Source organism: Hemibagrus wyckioides, linkage group LG10, assembly GCF_019097595.1.
Source record: "Hemibagrus wyckioides isolate EC202008001 linkage group LG10, SWU_Hwy_1.0, whole genome shotgun sequence".
In the NCBI taxonomy this organism is placed as follows: Eukaryota; Metazoa; Chordata; class Actinopteri; order Siluriformes; family Bagridae; genus Hemibagrus; species Hemibagrus wyckioides.
In genome coordinates, this window is record NC_080719.1 from 14,110,001 (window position 1) to 14,132,118 (window position 22,118).

Genomic DNA, 22,118 nt, shown 5'->3' on the forward strand with positions numbered 1-22,118 from the left:
ATAGCAGTTAAACTAATAACTTTAATTATGCACAAAGTTAAAAGTTAGTGGCTACAGTGTGTGGAAGTGGTTTAATTAAAAGCAACAAAACACCAGATTGAAACTAGCATGCCAACATTGCTATGACAGTTACAGGGAGTCTACTGATATGCATTATGTCCAAAGATCACACTCTATCCACTAGTTAGTGCACTGTTTGGGGAAACTGGGCATCTTATAATTATGTCCCAAAGCAATGTGGAGAATATGTAGTGCACTTGTAAAATTCTACAGTGTTGTTTTCTAGCTGGTACAGAATACCCATAATGCCATTAAAGGGAATATTTGGGCATAGTTTTGGCTTCTGAATCTCTGGTAAGCATTTTCTAAGGATTCATTGTTGACTGTTGTCTCTTTATGTGATGTTATGATTCAGGCTTTGACTTTCTTTTTCCCGTCATCTGAACAGACGGTGGGTTTTTTGTGGGTGTGGCTTAATTTGTACATATAATTCTGAAATCAGCCACTAAACCACAAAGGCACTGAGGTTTTCCTGACAAGAGCTAACCAACAAACACTAAACAGAAACGTATCTAAATAAACACATTTATTATAACAGAAAACTGTAGCATTTAATTAACAAGGCACCTTTTGAGGAAACGGGACAAAAATAAAACACACCACAAATCAAACAGGAAAAAATCCTTTTGAGTAAAAGTGTCTATTTTGACTTGCTGAAATATCAGAGCCCATGAGTGCTGTTTAGAGGAGATACTGTACAGATACAGATTATGCTAGAGGACACACAACACACAGGATACAGCTGCACTTTTCTCAACTTTAAGCAAATTAGGAACAACCTGATAAAGCAACAAATCCAAATGATTCCCTGGACCAATCACATGGTCTGAAATTTCTTCCCACACTCACATTACCTATACAGCAGAACCTCAGCATATAAATGACCACCCTTATGAACTGCCTTAAGAATTGAAATTTTGCGAGAATTTTGCATCGCCATACAAAACAATTTCGTCAAACGAACGAATTGAACAGCAGCTAAGATGGGCGTACGTCCGAGAGCCGTTCCAAACTTGTTTGCGTCAGTGGAAAGCCAAGTGAAGTGAGTATACAGATTTTACCTTTTTTTTTTTTTTTTTAGTCAGGGAAAGCTGTTTTCGAAAGAGGCAACTCACGATACCACCGTTGCCTTTGGCATGTGTTCAAAAGCTATGATTTTTCACACGTTTTTTTTGTTGACAGGCTAGTGCCGTGGGTGGTCTGTTCTATTTTTAGCCCAAACTTGGTAGCACGACTTCCTGTGAGGAACCTTGACATGGAATGCTTGGCTTGGGTCAGTTCTTTGTAAGCAGCCATACAGTTTACATACACTTCGTATTGGTAATATTGGTCATATTTTTGAGTGGCTGGAACGGATTATCTGCATTTACATTATTTCTTATGCGAAAGTTTGTTTTGCAATATAAGTTTTCACATTAAGAACACGCCTCCAGAACAAATTCGTATGACGCTTTCGCTCTAATTATACTGGACGCTATAGTATACAACTGTAGAAGAGTAATGATTTATATTCTCACTTCCTCGTGTTTTCTCAGGGAGTTTTTCCTTGCCAGTGTCACTATTTAAACATAAGTGCTATATGACTAAAATGTATTTGAACTGAAAGGAGTTGAAAACAAAAAAATTGAAGAAAAACAAAAACCTTTATAATGGTTTCATTTTGTCCAGTTATATAGAAGCTTACAAAGAAAATTCTCTCAGTAGGAAGATGTTTCAGGAGTTGTCACTTGCTAGTGTGTGTGCAGGCTAATTTGCTTTAGAAGTAACTTGTGTCTGTGGGATTTTCTGTGACATGTTAACAAGAGCAGTGTTAATTTATTAAGTCATAAAATTACCATAAATGCTAGAGAAGCACACCAAAAAAACCAGGCAAGTTTCACATAACTTAATGATGTGTTTAACATCAATGTTCAGATTCTGTCTGTCCCAGTGAGGGTACTTTGGTTAAAAAAATAACAAAAAAAAAAACAATTAGCTAAAAGTCAGAAGTTTAAGGAAATTTGCAGGTGTTTAAAAACTGGGAAATGGGAATTTGTAATATTTTTAGATGCAGTGTTATAGTTTGTATATTTGTGTAGTAAATATTGTACACGCTGAACTTGGAGCATTTATTTAAATATTTACAGCCCAACTGAAGGTTCTCCTCATGGTGCTAACACAGCAACATGGAGACAAACAACAGGGTGTTTGTGTGTGTGTGTGTGTGTGTGTGTGTGTGTGTATATAGAGGGTGAGGTGGGGTGGGGGGTTGGAAGTCTTTAAAGGCTTGTTCAGTTTTCTCAGCAAATTCGTGCTGACTGCACCAAAACAGCATTCAGTTAGGACTGTAGAAAGCAATCATACAGCAGCATCACCTCACTGAGCAACCCTCACACACACACAAACACACACACACTCTAATTGGCTACGCGGCTTACGTTCAGCCCGAGTAGAGGAGAGGAGAGAGGCACTAACTAAACAAACAGCTTTTTCCACTTTTTTCACACCACCCACCCCGAAACTTTGCAGAAGCAGAATGTTTTTCAAAGTAAACACCAACTCTCAAGGTTCAGGCCGTGCAGAAGGAAATTGGCTGGAATCGTTTGATTGACAGTGTGATGTTGAGATGAAGATGAGGACCAGGCGGAAGAGGGAAAAAAAAGAGAGAGAGAGAGAGAGGAAAAAGATGAGGGAGTGGTGGAGGAAGAGCAGGCTCTAGTGGAATCTCTCTGCAGAGCTCAGATCAGGGTTTAGTGTTGAGGGCAAATATCAAGTGATCCAGACCAAAAAAACTCATTATTTTTATTATTAAAATCCTATTTTGCCATGAAACCTAAATATAAATTAGATCTTTTAGAGAGACCGACATGTTTACAGTGTCAAATAATGTTTACAGTGTCTTGCTAATAAAAAAAATTCAACAATATGCAAGTGTATACAGGTGTATGTTCAACACCCCTGGTGTAGGGAATAATATCAAAGTATATTAAACAAGTTATAAAACTCATGGATGGGGTGTAATAAATAAAATAAATAAATTAAATAAAATAAAATAATCAGCTAGAAACCAATATCCTCACATTTGCTGCCTACCTTAGAATCCGCTTTACTGCAATTCTCTTGTTTATAATGGAAATGTATAAGACGGTTAATGCTGAGCCCAGAACTGTGGAACTTCACCATTAGAGGAACTTCACCATTTTGCGACAGATTGGGAAACACTGCTGTAGGGTTACACCGAGACTTTCTATGTTGTGTGCAAGAGTGTGTGTGTGTGTGTACTCACTGGCATGGACCTGCAGGTTGCAGCAGGAGCAGGAGAGCAGTGTGCTTGTCTCAGCACTGGAGGGAAGCAGCTCTGTATTCGCCATGCCAGCACTGAAACACATCTCAGGCACAAGAGGCCGAGTTTGTTCACCACACCGAGACACAGAAACATCGGAGCCAGGAGAGATGTCCTTATGGGGCTACACACACACACACACAGACACACAAACACACACAGTAAGTAAGTGACTGGGAAACTAAAAATCATAAACAAGTAAACTTTGCCCTTAATAATTACCCTATTATAATATTTTATTTATTAATAAATTACATCATATTTAAATCCATTTATAGTTACATTCAATAGACTGTGGAACATCCAGGAGACAAGTTGGATGTCTGGCTAGACACAAAAATATATAGATTCAATTGTATATTATTGAATTGTGTCATTTTGATGTCAACTAAAATGAATAAAATCACTCGAACTCGCCCACTTTCTTCTTTCATTATAAATTGCCAGCTTGTATTAAAAATCAATAATGTCCCGTTGCTTTGTTGCAGGACCGCTGCTGAGAAGCCAGGGTGTACGTGTAACCAGACATGCTACCTGTGTGTACGGGCAGAACATGGTACAGACAGCACAGTGTGGCTCCAGAGTCGCCATGCCAGCATTAAACTGCTTCTCTGCCACGAAGTCAGGGGAAAGGGTTTGCCATAAGTGACACTGATCTGGCTTCTTCACTTCCTGTTCCACTGAACTTCCTACTGACAGCCCTGAGTACATTTCTGTAGAGATACAGACACACAAAGTTAGAATAAACACAGTTTCTCTCTCAGGATACATGATAACACGTGCTGCTCCAGGCATGCTCAGTGCAACATTTTCAATGCTTTGCAGGTAAAAGTGGCAGCGTTACACTGGCAAATCCTCTAAGGAGGTTGGGGACAAATACAGTCTAAACACCAACTACGTGCCCCGTCCCCTCCACTTATTATAATCCACCAGAGTCCCTCTATTTTTCTTTTTTCAATGTCTTTCTGTCTGTCTGACAGACAGAGACACAAAGCTGATGTTGCCATACTGCAGGCTCAAAGTGACTTTGAAAGCAGGTAATCATGAGTCGTGATCCTCAGATCAATACGTGTCAGTCTGAGCAAATCGAGAAAAAAGCAGAACAAACGAAGGGTAAGAAGACATGAGCTGCGTTTTGTTTGAAAGGAAACCTTGGCTCTTATCAGTTCAGCTCATGCCACTGTTTCAACCTTATACAATGACCTTAACCCTCTCTGCACTGTACCATGGCTGAGTCTGGACTCTAATCCAAGCTTCCCATTAAGCTGGGATCTCTCACTATGCTGTAATTGTACACCAGTTTGCGAAATGGACTAATATCACTAATGCCCAGTTGACTGTATTAACAGTTTTTCAAAGTTTAAAAGCATTCAGTGAGAATTCAATTTAAGAGTCACCCACCCTCGTCACTGGAAGCTTCCTGTTTGACAATGAACGTAGGTGTTCGCATGGGTGGTTTGCTGAACGGATGCCTCCGACTCTTCTTCACCTCCACCTTCATCTTCATTTTTGGGTACGAGTTGGTCTGCAAATGAAAGAGACAGAATGATGAAATTCATATACAAATATTGCCAGGGCCCTGAAATGATGCTCCCACCACCATGCTTCGTAGTACCTGTTTTCCAACACACAAACATTTTGTCTAATCTGACCAAATTAAATTGTTCGAACAAGGAGGAAATTCAGGTGGTCTTGAACAAACCTGAGAAATGAAGCAATGTGGATTTAAAAAAAATAAAAAAATTGGGGGGGGGGGTTGTGTTGATCTCCATCGTGTCCTTCTTTTACCAATACTAAAACCTCATTCCAACTGTGAAGCTTGTTGAAGGGCACATCAAGTTTTTTTTTTTTTGCTGTTTTAATCACTGAAATAGTAATGAGTTGCAGCATGACTCTTTCAAGGGGAATATGAGGTTTAATATATTACTGGAATCTACATGGAGTACAAGAAGAAAATGGTCATTTAAACCCAGATAGCATAAATGTGACCCCTTGGAGTGCTTGATATTCAGGATTAGTTTTTGATAAGTGATGGAATGAAATCTTCCAGTACTGGACATGGCATTGCAAAAATGACTTTTTAACAGAATGCTCCCTCTGGCTAATTTCATCCCTCTTTTTGTCTCTCGAGGGATTTTCTATGGCGGTCATTATAGCTGCTGTTGTGAATACCAAGCAAACAATATTGAACCATACAAACATGAACATGCATCAAACATGTCTTTGGAGAATTAAAATCCTCCTCGTGTGACCGGTTAAACACAAAGCAGAGCACTGAAATGAGCAGGTGGACACACTGTAAGAGTAACATAAGACTGCTGAACGCTGCAGAAACTCAGTCAGCTAACCTGTAAGCTGGGATCCGAGCTGCCGATGGCTGTGCCTCCGTTACTCTGAGCCTCGTAATGCATGAAGCTGCCCTCCTCAGGTGGTTTTACCTTTTTCTTCTTCTTCTTTTTCTTTTGCTCTTGCTTGTCTGCCTGCTCCTCATTTTCAGCTTCAGGCTGCTGGGAAGCTGTTGGAGCGGGACAGAAAGAAAAGTCAGCAAAATTCATATCAGAAGATTTGAAAACCTGAAAAAACATAGCAGAAGTTGCTGAAGGCAGGGGATTCGGATGTACATTCCGAGTTGGTTTTTATAAACAACTTTGAGAATCTTGTCATTATTAAGCACTTTTTTGAGGGAGATATTGTAAAACACTTACAATAAAATGGGTACATAAAAAACAATCTTAAAGTACTGAAGGTAATATCAGTAGCAATTTTCTTGCCTTTTCTTGACATATTCAAAAAAAAAAAAAAACATTGACTCCTGAACTTGCATTGAACTGAGTGGAAAAACATAATTGCATTACAATCCTAATCAGAATATTTGAATCATCATATCTGAAAGATCTTATTGAGGAATAAAACATGGTTGATAATATATAATTGATAAAAATAACCAATGCTTGGATGTGAAGCAGGCTAGGAGTTACTCTAACCAACCCTTAAAAACAACATGTCCTGTGTTTCACGTGTTTCATTCCACAGAAATATGACGATTACATTTGTATTCATTAAAGAACAACAAAGTCATACTTTTTATCCATTTATAGTTACATTTACCGTTGTGGAATTTCTGCAAGGTCTGCTCTTTCCATAAGGTTAAACTTATAGCTTAAACTTGCAGCTTTCCTGTTACAAAGTGCTGACACTACAGTCCCTTGACATAAATGTTAAATAAGTGTCCCTTTACAGAAATCTACAGAACCGCAGCAGCATACAGATTTTGCTACACAGAATTTGCTATTACTCAAACATGCTGTCGCTCACCTTCTTCTCGGAGTGCTGCCTCCTGTTCCTCTCTTTCCAGTGCCTCCAGTGTGAGCATGGCCTCTCTGGTCATCTTCTCCTCCTTCTGCTGTTTCCTCTGGGCCTCCTTCTCCTCTAACCGCTTCTGATAATCAGCCATGTCCAGCTCGATTCCCTCATCAGACAGCAACTTCAGCTCCTCGGGTTTTAGTCGACGTAGCTGCTTTATTTTCTGCTGAGCTCTGAGGGCACCAAGACACAATCATATTAGTGTACAGTCAAAAAAGCTCTGGTCTTACAATTCCCTATAATAATGTAGATTAATACAAATCCTTAGTCTCTTACTAGATACCGAGTCTCGTTATTATTCACAAACATAGCAACTGCGAAAATCTCTCTAACCTGCGGAGCTGTTTCTCCCTAAAGGTCACCCTGTTCTTCCTCCAGTGCTCCAGCTCAGGGCTGGTCAGCGTGGTGGCCTTCTGGTGGTCCAGGATGGTTGTGTCCTTGCCCTTCTTCCATAGTTCATAGCGCTCTGGCTGCAAGCAGCGCACAAACACGTCCATGGAGATCTTCACCATGTCCTTCCTACACGTGCACTACAAAGAGAAAATACAGACATGGAAAAAAAAATAAAAGAAAAGAAAAACAATCAATAAGGGGCACAAGGAGCAGAGTCTGTTCACCATGCTGAGACACAATTCACGGATGCAGGACCAAGACAATAAAGTACAAGTAACCAAAAATAGAATAATTAACAAATAATTAAATAAAAAGAAGAAGAAAAGGCATTGGACACCTTGGAGCTAATTAGTATTTTAAAAACCTAAACCCAATGTTAAAAAAACAAAAATAAAAATAAAACAGGCTATTGGTTACTCAGTTCATGTCTGTGAATAAAGAATTATGGCTAGCTGTGTTGAATAAATTACTCTTTTGCTACTGGTCACCAATGTCTAGAGTTGCTTTCTTGAAAAGCTGATTCTATTGATCAAATTCCATTAATTTTGCTTGCAAAAATTCCAAAAACCTGATAAAATAACTACCAGCAGTTAAACACGTTGGACTTTGATAATCTTGTAAATCCTTTGCTTTCGAATTGTATTCAAGGAGACATGTTGGAGACCATCAGATGTATGTATCCAAAACAAAACACTTGATCTAAATGGTATTTTGGTGAATAAAAAAAAGCACACACACAGAGCTAAGCACTCTTAAAAATCATTATTTCCACATCAGTGTTTGAGATGCCATAAATTAATTAAGCAAATGCTACCAAAAAGCTACACAACAAAAACAAACCGAACAAATGACAGTTTAGAACAGCGTAAAAGTCTGATGGATTGTCAATATGCTCGTCATGAAGCGCTCCAAGTTCCAGATGACAATATGATTTATTCTAAAATAGCTTCAACCAATCATTCAAACTAGACCAACATTATCTGTAGAAAAAAAACTGCTTACTCCACTTCTATGGGTCAGGGTCATGGTCTTATATAATAGGTCAGGATCCTAAGTGTGGCCACAAACGTCATTCTTTTTTTTTTTGTTTGTTTTCTCTTTTTCTTTTCTTAAGAGAGAGAGAGAGAAAGAGAAAGACTCAAAGTGTATAAAATATGGCGGGACAACATGGGGTGTGCCTTGATGCATCACAGCTACTTTTAAAAATGCTACCTTTTGGCATTTTATTGATGGCCTGTGGAAAAGACGACTGCTGTTGTGGATTTAGCGCCATCCATCAACATCAACAGTGGTAAAGCTACACTCAGATGGTTTCATTTTCATAACACAAGCCTCTTATCTCAAACAGCAACGAGAATGTATCATAAAAGATTTCAGGTCTTTTTGTACTCTCTGATCTACTCTTTAATGAGCTCAAAAGGTCTCTTGCTAAGAGGATAAGAGGTTGCTTTTGTAACTTCTGTAAGAGCAAAGATGCTGTTTTAGAAGCATTTAGAAGTCAACTTTTGTAATAGTGTTCTAATTACAGGGCAAAAAAATGCCCTTCTCCTGACAGGGTCACCCCTTCACAAGATACCCTTTTTCTGTCTACATTCCTGCCTGACTGGGTACCCCTCTGGATAGAACAACCCTTTCAGAAGGGTAACCCTCCTGACTAGGTTCCTCCTGATAGGGTACTCAGGGTGCTCCTCCTGACAAGGCCGCTCCAACTGACAGGGGTGTTCCTCCTGATAGGGTTCGTTCCTGATTATACAGTGCTGTATCCTCAAAAGTTCAACATATTCATTTTCAAAGGTTGCCCTTTCACCATGGATTTTTAGGAGACAGGAACAGGAAGGGCTTCTTACAGGAGGTGATCATTTTCCTGAGAACTGGGAATCTACTCAACTCCTAAAACCTGAAGACTAGCGCTTCATGTCAAGGTCATTTTTAAGGCAAAATCACCCGAGTCATTTACTGAAAAATAGTCTCTCTGATTTCAAGGCACTCTACATGACAGATTCTGGCAAATTCCACCCCAACATCAGCTCTCCTCTCTTCACTCTTCCTGCCAAGTGTGCTGGCAACCTTACTGGTGTTTTAAAAAAAAAAAAAAAAAAAAAAAAGCCATGCTGGTAGCTTTTTACTGCAGTTTTGCAGTCTACTGATCATTAGATAATGTCTAAAGTGACACTGAGTATACCAGAATGCAGTAACCTCTTATGTGGTAGCAGATTTATTGATGTTCTGCATCATTTTGAATAGCAGATACAGAAACAGGAGCCTCCATTTTCAGTGATGGATTTAACCACTATTCTGATATTAGCATCTACTGGCAAGTGTTTTCTGTGTGCTAAACACTGCAACCAATCAGAATGAGTGTGTGAGATCACAAAACTTCAGGAGAAATAAAAATAAAAACCAGCAAGAGAGTAGCAGTAGGATAGGGAACGAGAGATGAAAATAAAAGCACTTTTCTCAGAAATGTCTGTCATCTCTATTACATCTGGCCATTATTTTCTTCCCACTATGAGAACCTTGTGTTAAATTACGGGAAACGTTTCACTGTACAACGGCAGGCAGCAATACTGACGTGCACAGCTCTATATACCAGTGTGTGTGCATGGGCTTAATAACAATAACGACAAGAGCTAGCCACAAAGCAATATCAACTCTACTCCTCCGGCGTAGTGCTCACTGGAGTCCTGTATTTTTCTGCTGAGCTGTTGCCAAAAAGAAAGAGGGAGAAATGAGGGGAAGGAGGCTTGAGAAGTAATTGGGAACTCCCACCATCACCATGCAAAGAACTACTTCCATTAGAGAGACTGAAAGTGTATACATATGGGGGGCGCAGAGACGTTTAAAGATGCTACTTTTTTAATGATGGTCTGTGGATAAAGGGCATTTTTGGTGCAGATTTAACAATCGGTATCAGGAACAGCAGAGGGAAAGCAGCAGGCTGTTTTAGGCCGTCTGGTACATTTTCTTAACATCGGCTTGCTTATCTAGAGCAGCAGTGAAAGTGTCTCATAAAAGTGTCCTCAGTAATGCCTACATCATTTAGGAACTGTAAATCACTGGGAGGTGTGTGGATGTGGTAGCTTAGTGGTTAAGGTGCTGGACTACTGATCCGAAGGTTGCGAGTTAAATTCCAGGCCCACCAAGCTGGGCAAGGCCCTAAGCCCTTAATTGCCCAGTTGTATAAAATGAGATAAATTGCAAGTCGCTCTGGATAAGGGCATCTGATAAATGCCAGAAATGTACATGTGTTTATTATTAGCTCATACAGGAGCTCTCACACACAGATACTTTGATCATGCAAATGAACACTAAATGACTCCAAATTTCAGAATTGCTGTACTGCTCCCATTACACAGCTTTTATGAGTTGCAATCAAATGTTTTCATAGCATTTTTTTTCTTGGATGTAGCACCGCTACATTACATGAGAGATTGCAGATAAGTTCCACATACTACACAAAGTGCCCCGATCCCCAACTCTGGTTGTTATGACACTATGTTTTATGGACACAGAGAACTGGAGATATAAGGTAAAGAAATGCAGCTATTTTTATACTGCAGAGCTTCCCAAACTTCAGAGGGGTAAGGCCCCCCAAATACATAGCAAAAGCTCCATGACCCCCCCTCCCGACCCCCTTTGTTTAAAAAATACAGTATATTGATTAATAGTATAAAGATATATTTATACATATATTTGTATATTAGATATATTTAATAAAGCAGATTGTCTCTCGGCACAAATTTATCAACATTTATTAACCAGTTTGTAAGAATTTCATGTGAATTATGAGAACTACCATAAAATGTAATATTTTTATATGCTGGTGAAAATAAGATGACGTAAACATTCTTTACAAATATATTTAAATCCTTAACACTACATATTGTCTGCATACTATTTACAATTATATTGAATCAAAGTGTGTAACAGAAGCTTTTTATATTCTATTCTAAAATATTTTAATTATTTTAATATTTTGATTTAGCCTAGCTATGGCCCCCCTGCAATACCGCTACAGCCCACAGTTTGGGAAGCACTGTTATACTGCATGTTGCTGACCATTCTTATATGACTTGCTAAATAATTTCTTATTATTACTACAATTACATTTTACCTTCAGCACAAATAGGTGGGTGAAAGTGCTGGATTCGCTGCTCCTGCTACTGGTTGTTGAAACACTCACACTATTTATCAAGCATGCTAGAAAATATCAGACTATCTACAACAGCTTGCAGGCTCGCCGAAAATCAGGTCATTGAACCAGTCACACTATGTTTGCCATGTGCACATGCAGCAATTTGGAAGGGGGAGGTTTCAGACATCACAGGGCTAAATGTGCATTCAGCATAAATTACTATGAAAACCTGTCACCAAGCATTCTTGAATTCTTACAGTCCGCTGTTTTACTGTTATAAGTATAAACACACTTACGATCCTATAAACTGCTCAAGTTTGAACCTTGGCACATAGTAGCCTCTAATTTCCCTTAGACATGATTACAGTGGCTGATCACGCTAAGTGTGTGTGTGACCTCTTTGTCTCTCTTCACATCTTTACACAAAGCTGCTTTCCTTTGTGTAGAGCAGAAATCATTTATGGCGGAATTTTCCCAGTCATTTCCTGCGTGTGGATGTGCATGTGGCCCTGCAGCCTGACTCTAAAAAGGCTCAACTAATGAGCTCCACCATTAAGTGCACACAGAGGAAAATCCTGCAAACTGAAATAATGACCGTCTTTCCTTCTTCTGCACACTTTAAAAGCAACTGATGTGCAGCACTATGAGAGAGAAAGGAAAAGAGAGCGGGATGGATGGACCTCTCTCTAAAACTCTGCTACAGAATTATTTCTGCTCTTCATTCAGATAATGCACACGTTATTCTTCTATTCATCCACCTGTATGCCAATCGACCCATCCACGCACCTATTCATCCATCCAACCATCAGATTCTGCCCATCTACTCCTGTATCCATCCATCTACCATACATCTATCTACCCTGCCATCCATCCATCTCATCTATCCAACATTCTAACAATTTCACCCATCAGTCCATACCTCTATTTATCTCTACTAATCTAAAATAAAAAATGCTAATCCAACCATTCTTCCATCTATCATCCATCTACCAATCTAGCTGTCCATCTATCTTCATATCTATTACACATGTTTATCACCTTTCTACCCATCCATACTTCCATACAATGATCACACAACTACCTATTTGTCTACAATCTACCCACCAATCTATCCATCCATCTACATTCAAGTATTAGTCCTTTCCCCATCGGTCAATCTACCCACCCATTACCAATTTACTAGCCCATTCATTTTCCAACTATACAGCAATTGACCTAAATATTTATACATCAATCCATCCAACTATCAATCTATCAATCAACATAGCCGTCCATCAAGAATGAAGCAATTTGCCCAATTATAAATCGATCTATTTATCATCAATCTATGCATCTACCTAGCCAGCCATGATCTATCCTCCTATTTATATACCTATCCATCCAGCCACCCATACACCCAATTTTTTATTTAGGTGATTTATTTTGAGATTCATAGTCTAGCAGATCATTGTCCACTTCTTTTTGTAAACTCTGACCTCTAAGCAGTGCTATAAAAGTCATTTTAAAAATCAGTCCAATGCTGTAAATCAAAAGATGTGGATTTCAGGCACACAAACATGCCAGCAGCACCGCACCTATATTCTGTCTACAGCATCTTAACGTCTGACTCAAACAGGAGTATAATTATCTTTAAAATGTCTCTGGTAAACAATAAGATCCCCAAGTAAAAGATAATTACTGTGGCCAGGACTCAACATCTTTATTTCATTCCTGCTTAGATATGTTTGTAAACACCATAAAGAGATTCTTCTTATAAGGAAATTAAAGCTGCCTACCTGTGTGGCCATTTTTCCATAGTCGATCCAGCGCAGCGTAGCGAAGTTGGTGGACTCGGCACAGTTGAAGCCATGGTTGAACCCTGCATGGTAGCCGTATGGGAACGTGATCATGAACTCACCCGATTCCTGTGTGATCTGAACAAGACACGCATGACCACAATTAATATCTTCAGTTGCACAAGTACCCAAACACTCACTCTCTCTCTCTCTCTCTCTCTCTCTCTCTCTCTCTCTCTCTCACACACGTTGGAAATGGCTTGATCGCTACAAGTAAATATTACGCTACTTTATAAAATATTACCTCATACTTTCACTAAGTCTGAAGTAATATTCTGACACAAAATAGCTCCAAGTTATTAAAAGACCTCTGAAACGCAGCTTTTACATAACTGCCAACGCAAACAAATTCTACCCAGTTCCAAACGAATAAACTCCAACTATTTTCCTCAAGCAAGCAATGGCTACAAAAATAAATTAATTAATTAAAAAAATAAATTAAAAGACCTGCTACTGTAGCGCAAGACCTTAGGGCAGGACATATACACTATATGTTCAAAAGGTGCATAAAATCAAGCATATAGCCATATATAGCCATCTCCATAGAGAAACACTTACAGCAGTTCAGTGACTAAACACGATATTTTCATAGGATGCTACACATAAGCTTGTGAAATTTCTACCCCAGTCAACTGAGTGCTATTATTTGATATGGAAGCAACAATAGTTCAGCCACAAAGTGGTACAAACACAAAGTACATAAAAATCCTATCCTCTGTTGCATCAATCACTACATAGTTCCAAACTGCCTTTGAAAGCAACATCAGCACAAGATCTGTATGTGAGAGTTTTGTGAAATGGGACATAAGGGTAAGATCACTACTCCTAATGCCAAGTGCTGGCTGGAGTGGTGTAAAGCACATTCATTATATGGCGGTCTGATGCACAAATCTGGGTTTGGCAGATGCAGGAGAATATCACCAACCATAGTGAATATAAAAAGTAAAGTTTGGCAGAGGGATGATAATCATCTAAGGATAGTCATCATTTAGGGTTTTTGGAGCACTAAGCCCTGGCCACAAACCAACTTTAGGATGAATTTGTTATGAACTGGTGAATTCCTATTCATCATTAGTGCCTGGTATCAAAAATACTCCCAGAAATACTACCAACTCTATAAATACCACCCAAATCCTCATGGTTTTGGAATGGGATGTCCAACAAGCTCATATGTGTGAGACACCCGAGTGTCCATATATTTCTGACCAATTGTGTAGGTTCTAGTAAAGGTTGAACAAGATGTGTTATCTAGTATAGGATGCGTCATCAAAAGCTTTTTCTCAGACATAAATGAACTATACATTTCTAACACTGATTCCTAGATATATGATTATACCTTTATCCAGAACATGAAGTGCAGAAAGCTCTAAAGCAATCACTTCAAGGGCACTTTAAGAAACATGCAGTAACTCTGGGTTCAGGGAAGAGGAACCACTTAAAGGAGTTAGTGAATGGTGCGTATGATAAAAGAAGCAATCTGGTGCAAATGAAGTTGTACAAGGCACTTTAGGACACGAAACTTGTTTTCAATGACATGACCACAGACAAATCTCTGGGACACACATGACATGTGCACACATGACCGCTGACGAGACCTCTTCATTCTTCCTCGATCAATCCAGCACAAGAACTCTGCATTTATCTTCTTGTTCTGACTTCTATCACTCTGTCTAACCAACTCTCATTATGTCTCCTCTCTCCTCTACTCTTTTTATCCATCCCTTGCTTCCTTTTTTCTTCTCCATCACTCCCTCTTTCACCTTCTCTATAACTAAATTCCTCTCTCCTCTATTCCATCACTCTATCCATCTTTTACTCTCCTCAATTTCTTTCCGTTTCTCCCTACTTCCATATCTCTCCTTCTCACTTTGTATCCATTGGTTTGCATGCCACTCCTTCTCTCTTTCCATCTTCCTTTCCTCTATCCGAACTTCGGCTTCTAGCTCTTTTCTCTCCACTCCTCTACCCACATCTCACCTTTCTCTCCTTCCCTTGCTGTCTGATTCATTTCTCACATCCTACTCCTTCTCTCTATCCCTCTTTCACTTCCTATTCCTAGATTTGTTCTTCCCTCACATCTATCTTGCTCTTTTCTTCATGCTGTCTGCTCACCTCTGGATTTGTTTTCTCAGTCATGCCTTCGTTCACTCATTTCTTTCTATATTCACATTTCTTCAGTTCTCTCACTCTTATCCTTTCCTCAACACATCTCTTCCATCTCCCACCTCTTCTATCCATTTCTCACACCCTACTTCTGTTTCTCCTTCACTTCCACAATCCATCCCTGGCATTTTTCTCCCTCCTCTTCACCTCCTCCTTCTCTTCTCGCCATTGCTCTTTTAATATAGTATCTCTACCATCATTTCTTGCTCTCCACTTTCTCCTTCTCCCTCTTCTTCTTTTCAGTCCAGTCCATACTTCAATAACTCTTCCTCTAATTGTCTTATGGTTTAAGCGCCACAATAAGCCTGGCATGGAGAGTTAGCCAGGCTTGGCAAATAAAGTCATTTCACTCTGTTTTTTTCCCCAGTGTCGTGGGAGTCCACCAGAAATGCCACAGCTCAGTACCTTTCATTAGACACAAAGTTAGATGGATTAGTTGTGACGTCAGCCATTTTTCAATCCTTGGTACTCACACAGTTCAGCAAGCAGCTTCGTCTATCATCAATAAAATCGATGCCATCTGATCAAAATTAGCTACACGTCAGTGGAGATCATCATCATGCTTTGCTGAAAGTCGATTACCAAAATGTGTTTGGTGGCCGAAATTTGGGCTGGAGATGCAAGGCTAATGTCATCTCAAAATCAAAGTAATTAGCACATTTTTGTAATGATCTCTTGACTCATTTGCATATTTTTGGCATATCATATACAAACCAGAAAAAATACAAATAGAGATCAAACAAAAATGCAAAAAAAGGTTCATATTCATGCTAGTGTATCTAAAAAAGTCTCCAAATGACATCACAGACTAATCTGCATATTAAAATGTTGAGAGATGATTTCAAAATATAAAATAACAGGTTAAATCTTACTTCTTATAGTACAAAGAAGACAAACCATAGCATACAACGTCTCTCCTTTCTCCTCACACACACACACTCGCTCTTTCTGTCTCTCTCTGAACTGAGATTAACTAAGAAAAGACGACTGTTTAATTGTTGTTACAATCAAAATTAATGTTAAATTTACAAGATACAGACACTACAGTGAGAAATGACAACAAATCCACAGCTGAGAGACACTGTACATACTCGATCAAAAGGGATGCTGTACTTCTTCAGGATGGAGGGAGAGATAAGGGTCATCTTGTGACGAAGAAATGCATCACATCCCTGAGAGCTGCCGGGGAAAAAACCTGCAAAGAAGGTGAATAAATGATTGCGTTAAAAAAAAAAATAAAAAAATAAACAACATACCATCAACTTATTACTCTGAGTTTTGTTTTAAATTAATATTAATATATATATATATATATATATATATATATATATATATATATATATATATATATATATATATATATATATATATATATATGAAAAAGTACTCCACAAACAAAACAGAATCTCTAGCAGATTTGGACTGTGTGGAGATTCCTGTACATATCTGCCACTTCCCTATAAACATATCTGTAGGTCAACTGGCTACTCTACACTGACCCCTACATCGGAGTGTATCTTTATATGACATTCCATGCCACCCTTTATATGACATTCCATACATTTGTCTCATTCATACAGCTGAGCAGTTGAGGGTTAAGGGCCTTACTCAAAGGAAACAAAAATCAGGGTGATTTTAAGACCAAGGTGAGGAATTGCTGGCATAAGACTACAGGATTACACCAAACCAACGTTTATTTTTGTCCAAGCAATCATTTAAAATACAAGCTTACTTCAAGGTATGGACATATTGTGTTTTATTGTACCCAGCCAGGGGGAAATGATGACCTGATTTTAGACCAAGCTGGGGCTGCCCTGATTGATGTCATAAGCAGAATATTCTTTAATCACAGGTATAAGTTTAGTACCAGGTGCTATCACACAGTCTGTTACATTAAGATTATATTGGGGACGTCATAAAAGGGAAAGAAAAAAAACACACAGACATAAAGATCAGTTAGAGCACTGCGCATTACACCTACAGAAAATGTCTCAGAAATAACTGACATGTCCCTCCCCTACTACACATGTTCCACTTGTATGGAACATGAACACATGTAAGACATTTCAACGCGTTTCTAATAATATTTCCACAAATCCTTTTTTATCTCTGGAGTTCCTTAGAACAGATTCTCTAGACAAGGAAAAAGCTCGCCTGAGTAGAACATTGCTCCACATTAAAATGCAGCTGACGCTCCAGAACTTCCCCTGAGGGACATTAACCTGAAGCTTGGTTTAGTCTTCAAAGCAGGATATTAAGCAGAGTAAAAGAGGAGCAAACCAGACAAATGTGTGGCCCAGACTGGCTAATGTGGGAAAGGTTAGACCGAAGGATACAGTCATGCTATAGCAGGGAGGAAATTTTAGTCAGAGACACAGTGGTCATAGTAATGTGTTGATAAAAGGTGCCATTATTGAACTTTACTGCTTGCATGACCAATTTCAATATAAAAATCACATGATATTCAGCTAGAAATGTCACTGTTGCTGGCACGGTGAAATACAGTCATCTCATGAAACACTACTTACAATTTCCAGCCATTGTGACACAGCAAATCATTTGCGTTTGTCCTAGTAAATGAACAGTTGTCATGTGCATGCCAGAACCCCACTTAAAATCACAAAACTGAACCATTACACTGAGTTTCCCATCGATGTTAGTTCTAGACTTCAGTAAGATACAGATCACTTGGGGTGCTGAGGTTGGAAAACGCTCAATAACAAAGTGGTGTGATGGAGTTACTGTTACCACCTGGAAGTTGATTATTTTCCTTTAGGGGGACAACCCAGAGTGTTTCATTCCTCTTATAATCACAACCACAATTTTAATTCATGAATAAATAAGTTAAACCTTTTATCTGTGTTGTTGCATTTACTGTTGTGGAACATCCATGAAACAAGTTTTTTCTGGTCATCAGTTACATTCAGCAGCTATAAACAGTCATTCCCTCACCAGCTTCTCTCTTTTTTTTTTTTTAACCAGTCCTGTGCCAGAAGGTTACAGCTATAGTTTCCTCTGACTTTTCCAAAGGGCTGACACTGGAGACTCCTTCCATCAATCCTACAGTATATAAAGCTCTTCTCACAGAAAACATTATATCAACGATTACACACATTTTAATTCGTTTATGTGGAGTGTCTACCCTTTGAGTCCCTCTGTGTGGTACATTAACCTATCAGCAAAAGCACATTAATATAAACCTGTCTTCTCCCTGTGCTTTTCTTTGGGTACTCTGTTTTCCTCCCACAAGTCAAATACATGCCTTGCGGGCTGAGTGGCATCCCTAAACTATCCATATTGTGTGAATAGGTGTGTGTGTGTGTGTGTCCTGTAATAGTTTGGCAACCCATCCAGAGGGTCCATTGCCTTGTGCTCAGAGATCCTTAGGATCTCTGTGACTGTGTAGGATAAGGATGGATAGATGGATGGATCATTTTGTTCTGCGGTTGAAATAACATCCAAAGCCTCTTTATGTCAAAATCTCCAGCACACATTTCTGCAGCACTAACCACTCTGCCCTTTCAGTTTAGCTGCTTGCAGTCCGAAAAATAACATGCGGTGATATATTTACTTCCTGCAGTCGAGTTGATTCAGAATCATATCACTTCTTTACCGCAACTGAATCACGCTAGAATTCACTCGGAAGCGGAGGAGAGACGAGCTCGCTCAGACGCACTGGGAGTGTGATTGCCTAAAGAACCGCACTGAGGGGGAGAAAAACGCAGCAGGGTTTCATTGGAGCGAACTAAACACCGCGCATGTGAAAGCTCTCTTAAAGAAGGAGAAAATGAGCAGGCATTCCTGAAAATGTACAAACACACCGGTGACAGCGTGTGAACGTATGCACAAGGTGTATGAGAAGCTTCTATAATTAGTCATTACAGCTTTGCTACCCAGACACGGTGACTTTTGTGTGTTAAATGATTTCAGACAGATTTTAAAAGCAAACTCGTTCCGTGCACTTTCCATCAAATTACCGTGGATCTGCACCCTGTCTGTGTGGTTCGTTTGCTCCTCTCTGCTTTTCTTTGCGCTGTCAGATCACGGTGACGTACAACACAAACTAATCTTCATCAGCCAGCAGAGCGAGAAAGAGAGAGCGTGAGATTTTCAGAGAGAAGGAGGGAGGGTGAGATACTGCTTCGCTCTCTCTCTGCTCTTAGAAAAACTTTCTTGTGGGTCTGTGCATGTCAGCGGCGATGAATGGATACACAACACTACACTGATGCTCTCATTCAGTTCATGCAGTTGCTAGTTACTGGTTATTTGTTTCAGAGAGGTCAGGGCTTCCTCCAAGTCAGACTGCTCACTCTTGCTTGACTTCCCTCCTTCTCTTTATCATGAGTATAAAGGAAAGATACGAATCAGACAGCCAGAGGGTGAAAAAGCAACAGGCGACTATTCATTTCCTGTTGAATTGTACAATCCAGAATGAACTGAGATTTTCTGGCAAATTAGGTACAGCCACAGTGAAGCAACAAAAGGCTGCATCCAAATCACCTGTGATTGGGTGATCTCCACAGTTTGTATTTCCTTAACACTCTCGTTTGCAATGGAGCTCGGCTTGGAAAACAATAAAATTGTGTTAAAAAGGGAAGTAAAAAAAAGTTGTATACTCTATTTTGGAAAAAGTTTCCATCTCTTACTTTCACTAAACATCACTCAATTTATAATCAGCTTTTCGCCCTGAACACATCTCTTTGGATTGTAAAGGTTTAATACGAAACCTTTTACCACAATGCTGCTGCATTCTCAATTCTGACTGGTCAAAAAGGTGTTGATTAATTCTTTATAACAGCGTTTGACAGTTGCTCTGGCTGCGAGGCAGATCACATGTTTATATTAAATGTCCTCTAGTATGTATATTGTTTACACAGTAACCTCTGACTCACAGAGACCTGTACCAGACATGCTGCATAACCTAAACCTAATAATAATCAGATTAACATCATGCAGTTATTTAACAAAAACACGAATCATTAGGTGCGTTTACATGGACACTTGTAATCCGATCGTAACAGGACTAGAAGCACAATCAGATTAAAAAAGTGTCAAGTTAACACGTCAATCGGATGGAATTTGCCACATCTGATTAAAATTTCAATCGGATGGTAAGGGGTGGTTTAAACCATTTTTAGTCCGATCGAGAGGACATGTAAACACTTAATCGGATGGAATATGTTTCTGGAAAGTTCTGCACATGTGCAATGACGTATGACGTACAGACGTTGATACGAATGATATATATATATATATATATATATATATATATATATATATATATATATATATATATATATATATATATATATATACACACATATACATATACACACAGCTCCGGAAAGAAATAAGAGACCACTGCAAAATAATGTTATGTTTTTTTCTTACAGGTGCATGTATTGGTGAGATGATCAGTTTTGTTTCATTTTTTGTGAATTGCTGACAATATTTCTCCTAAATTCAAAATATAACTATTGTTATTTAGAGTGTATATTTAAAGGAAATGACAACACATCAAAATAACCCAAGATCATGCAGAGCTTTAATAACTCAAATAAAACAAAACGCAAATAATTTGTAAACAAATTGTGTTAATGCTTTGGCTAAATAACATTAAGTCAGTATTTGGTGGAATAACTCCGATTTGCATGCGTTTTGGCTCCATGCTCTCCACCAGTCTGTCACATTGCTGTTGGGGAACTTTATACCACTCTTTTTGCAAAAAAGCAAACAGCTCAGCTTTACTTGATGGTTTGGGACCATCCATCTTCGTCTTGATGACATTCCAGAGGTTTTCAATAGGGTTCAAATCTGGAGATTGGGCAGTGGTCTCTTATCTGTTTTCCAGAACAGAAACGAATTTATTATGAAATCGTTTTGAAATGTGTCCTGTATTTCACCAGGCGTTCACTAACATCCAGCTTCCGTTCATTTTTCACTCAGTTTCTTACACACTTGAACTCTCATCCAGCTTGTCCTGAACATGCCTTTCTGATAATAACCGTAAAAATAAAACCTTTTCCCTCCAATTAATGCGTTTACATCACCATTTCACATGATTTTTTACTTTTTTTCCCTCAAATGCTGCAGCTACTGTTTACACGTCATACAGGGGTTTCTGTGACTGTACATTGGGGGTCTGTTGCTAAACATTTAACTGTAACATTCTTACACCACATCATTTCACACAGTACAGGTCTGGTACAGCAATGCAGGTTAACACTGCAAAAACATTTCCTAGCATTTCCATTTCATAACCCTGGGTAAACAGAAGTGCTTGAAAATTGCGAGTATGAAACGTTCCTCTAGCTGGGGTCAAGAGCAGGGTTTGGAACGATTATAACCCAGGGTTAAGTACGGTGTGAAAAGCCTTTTTGAGTCTTATTTTGGAGTCTGGACAGAGGACTGTCAATCAAATATTTTCTGTTCTCAATCTTCTTTGCCAACCCCTGAACTGGCTCTTAAAAACATCTTTTAACAATGACAGGGCTTGATACTATGAAATCTTTCACATAATGATGATCTATTAGTATAATAATATTATCAGTATATAATACACAGGATTTTTGCCAGGTGGACATGATTCTATACCATACACCTGATTTTCAGTTTTCAGCACATCCCTATCAGCGTGTGTTTCTGAAACATGATGAAGCCTCGCTCAGAGTTAAGCCCATACGATATTTCTCTCTTAACACAACAAGAGAATGAGTAATGCTTTACCTTTTGCCAGCCTTTCTAGCCTCTTGCCGTGTTCAGGAGGAATGGCGTACCTGCAGAGAGAGAGAGAGAGAGAGAGAGAGAGAGAGGCATCAGTTGACAAGATCAATAGTAAAGTGCCTGA

At 39.0% G+C, this 22,118-nt stretch overlaps 1 protein-coding gene across 1 annotated transcript in view; it reads right to left on the minus strand.

Annotated features, from left to right (window-relative positions):
• The window catches only part of kdm4b (lysine (K)-specific demethylase 4B), a 50,043-nt gene that overhangs the window by 10,745 nt on the left and 17,180 nt on the right, over nt 1-22,118 (minus strand). The window contains exons 6-14 of the mRNA XM_058400849.1: nt 21,998-22,047; nt 16,363-16,466; nt 13,049-13,186; nt 7,079-7,275; nt 6,698-6,918; nt 5,731-5,897; nt 4,784-4,907; nt 3,917-4,095; nt 3,326-3,506 (exon numbers count right to left, since the gene is read on the minus strand). Coding sequence (XP_058256832.1) covers nt 3,326-3,506; nt 3,917-4,095; nt 4,784-4,907; nt 5,731-5,897; nt 6,698-6,918; nt 7,079-7,275; nt 13,049-13,186; nt 16,363-16,466; nt 21,998-22,047 — 1,361 coding nt within the window. The remainder of the gene's footprint in view (nt 1-3,325; nt 3,507-3,916; nt 4,096-4,783; nt 4,908-5,730; nt 5,898-6,697; nt 6,919-7,078; nt 7,276-13,048; nt 13,187-16,362; nt 16,467-21,997; nt 22,048-22,118) is intronic.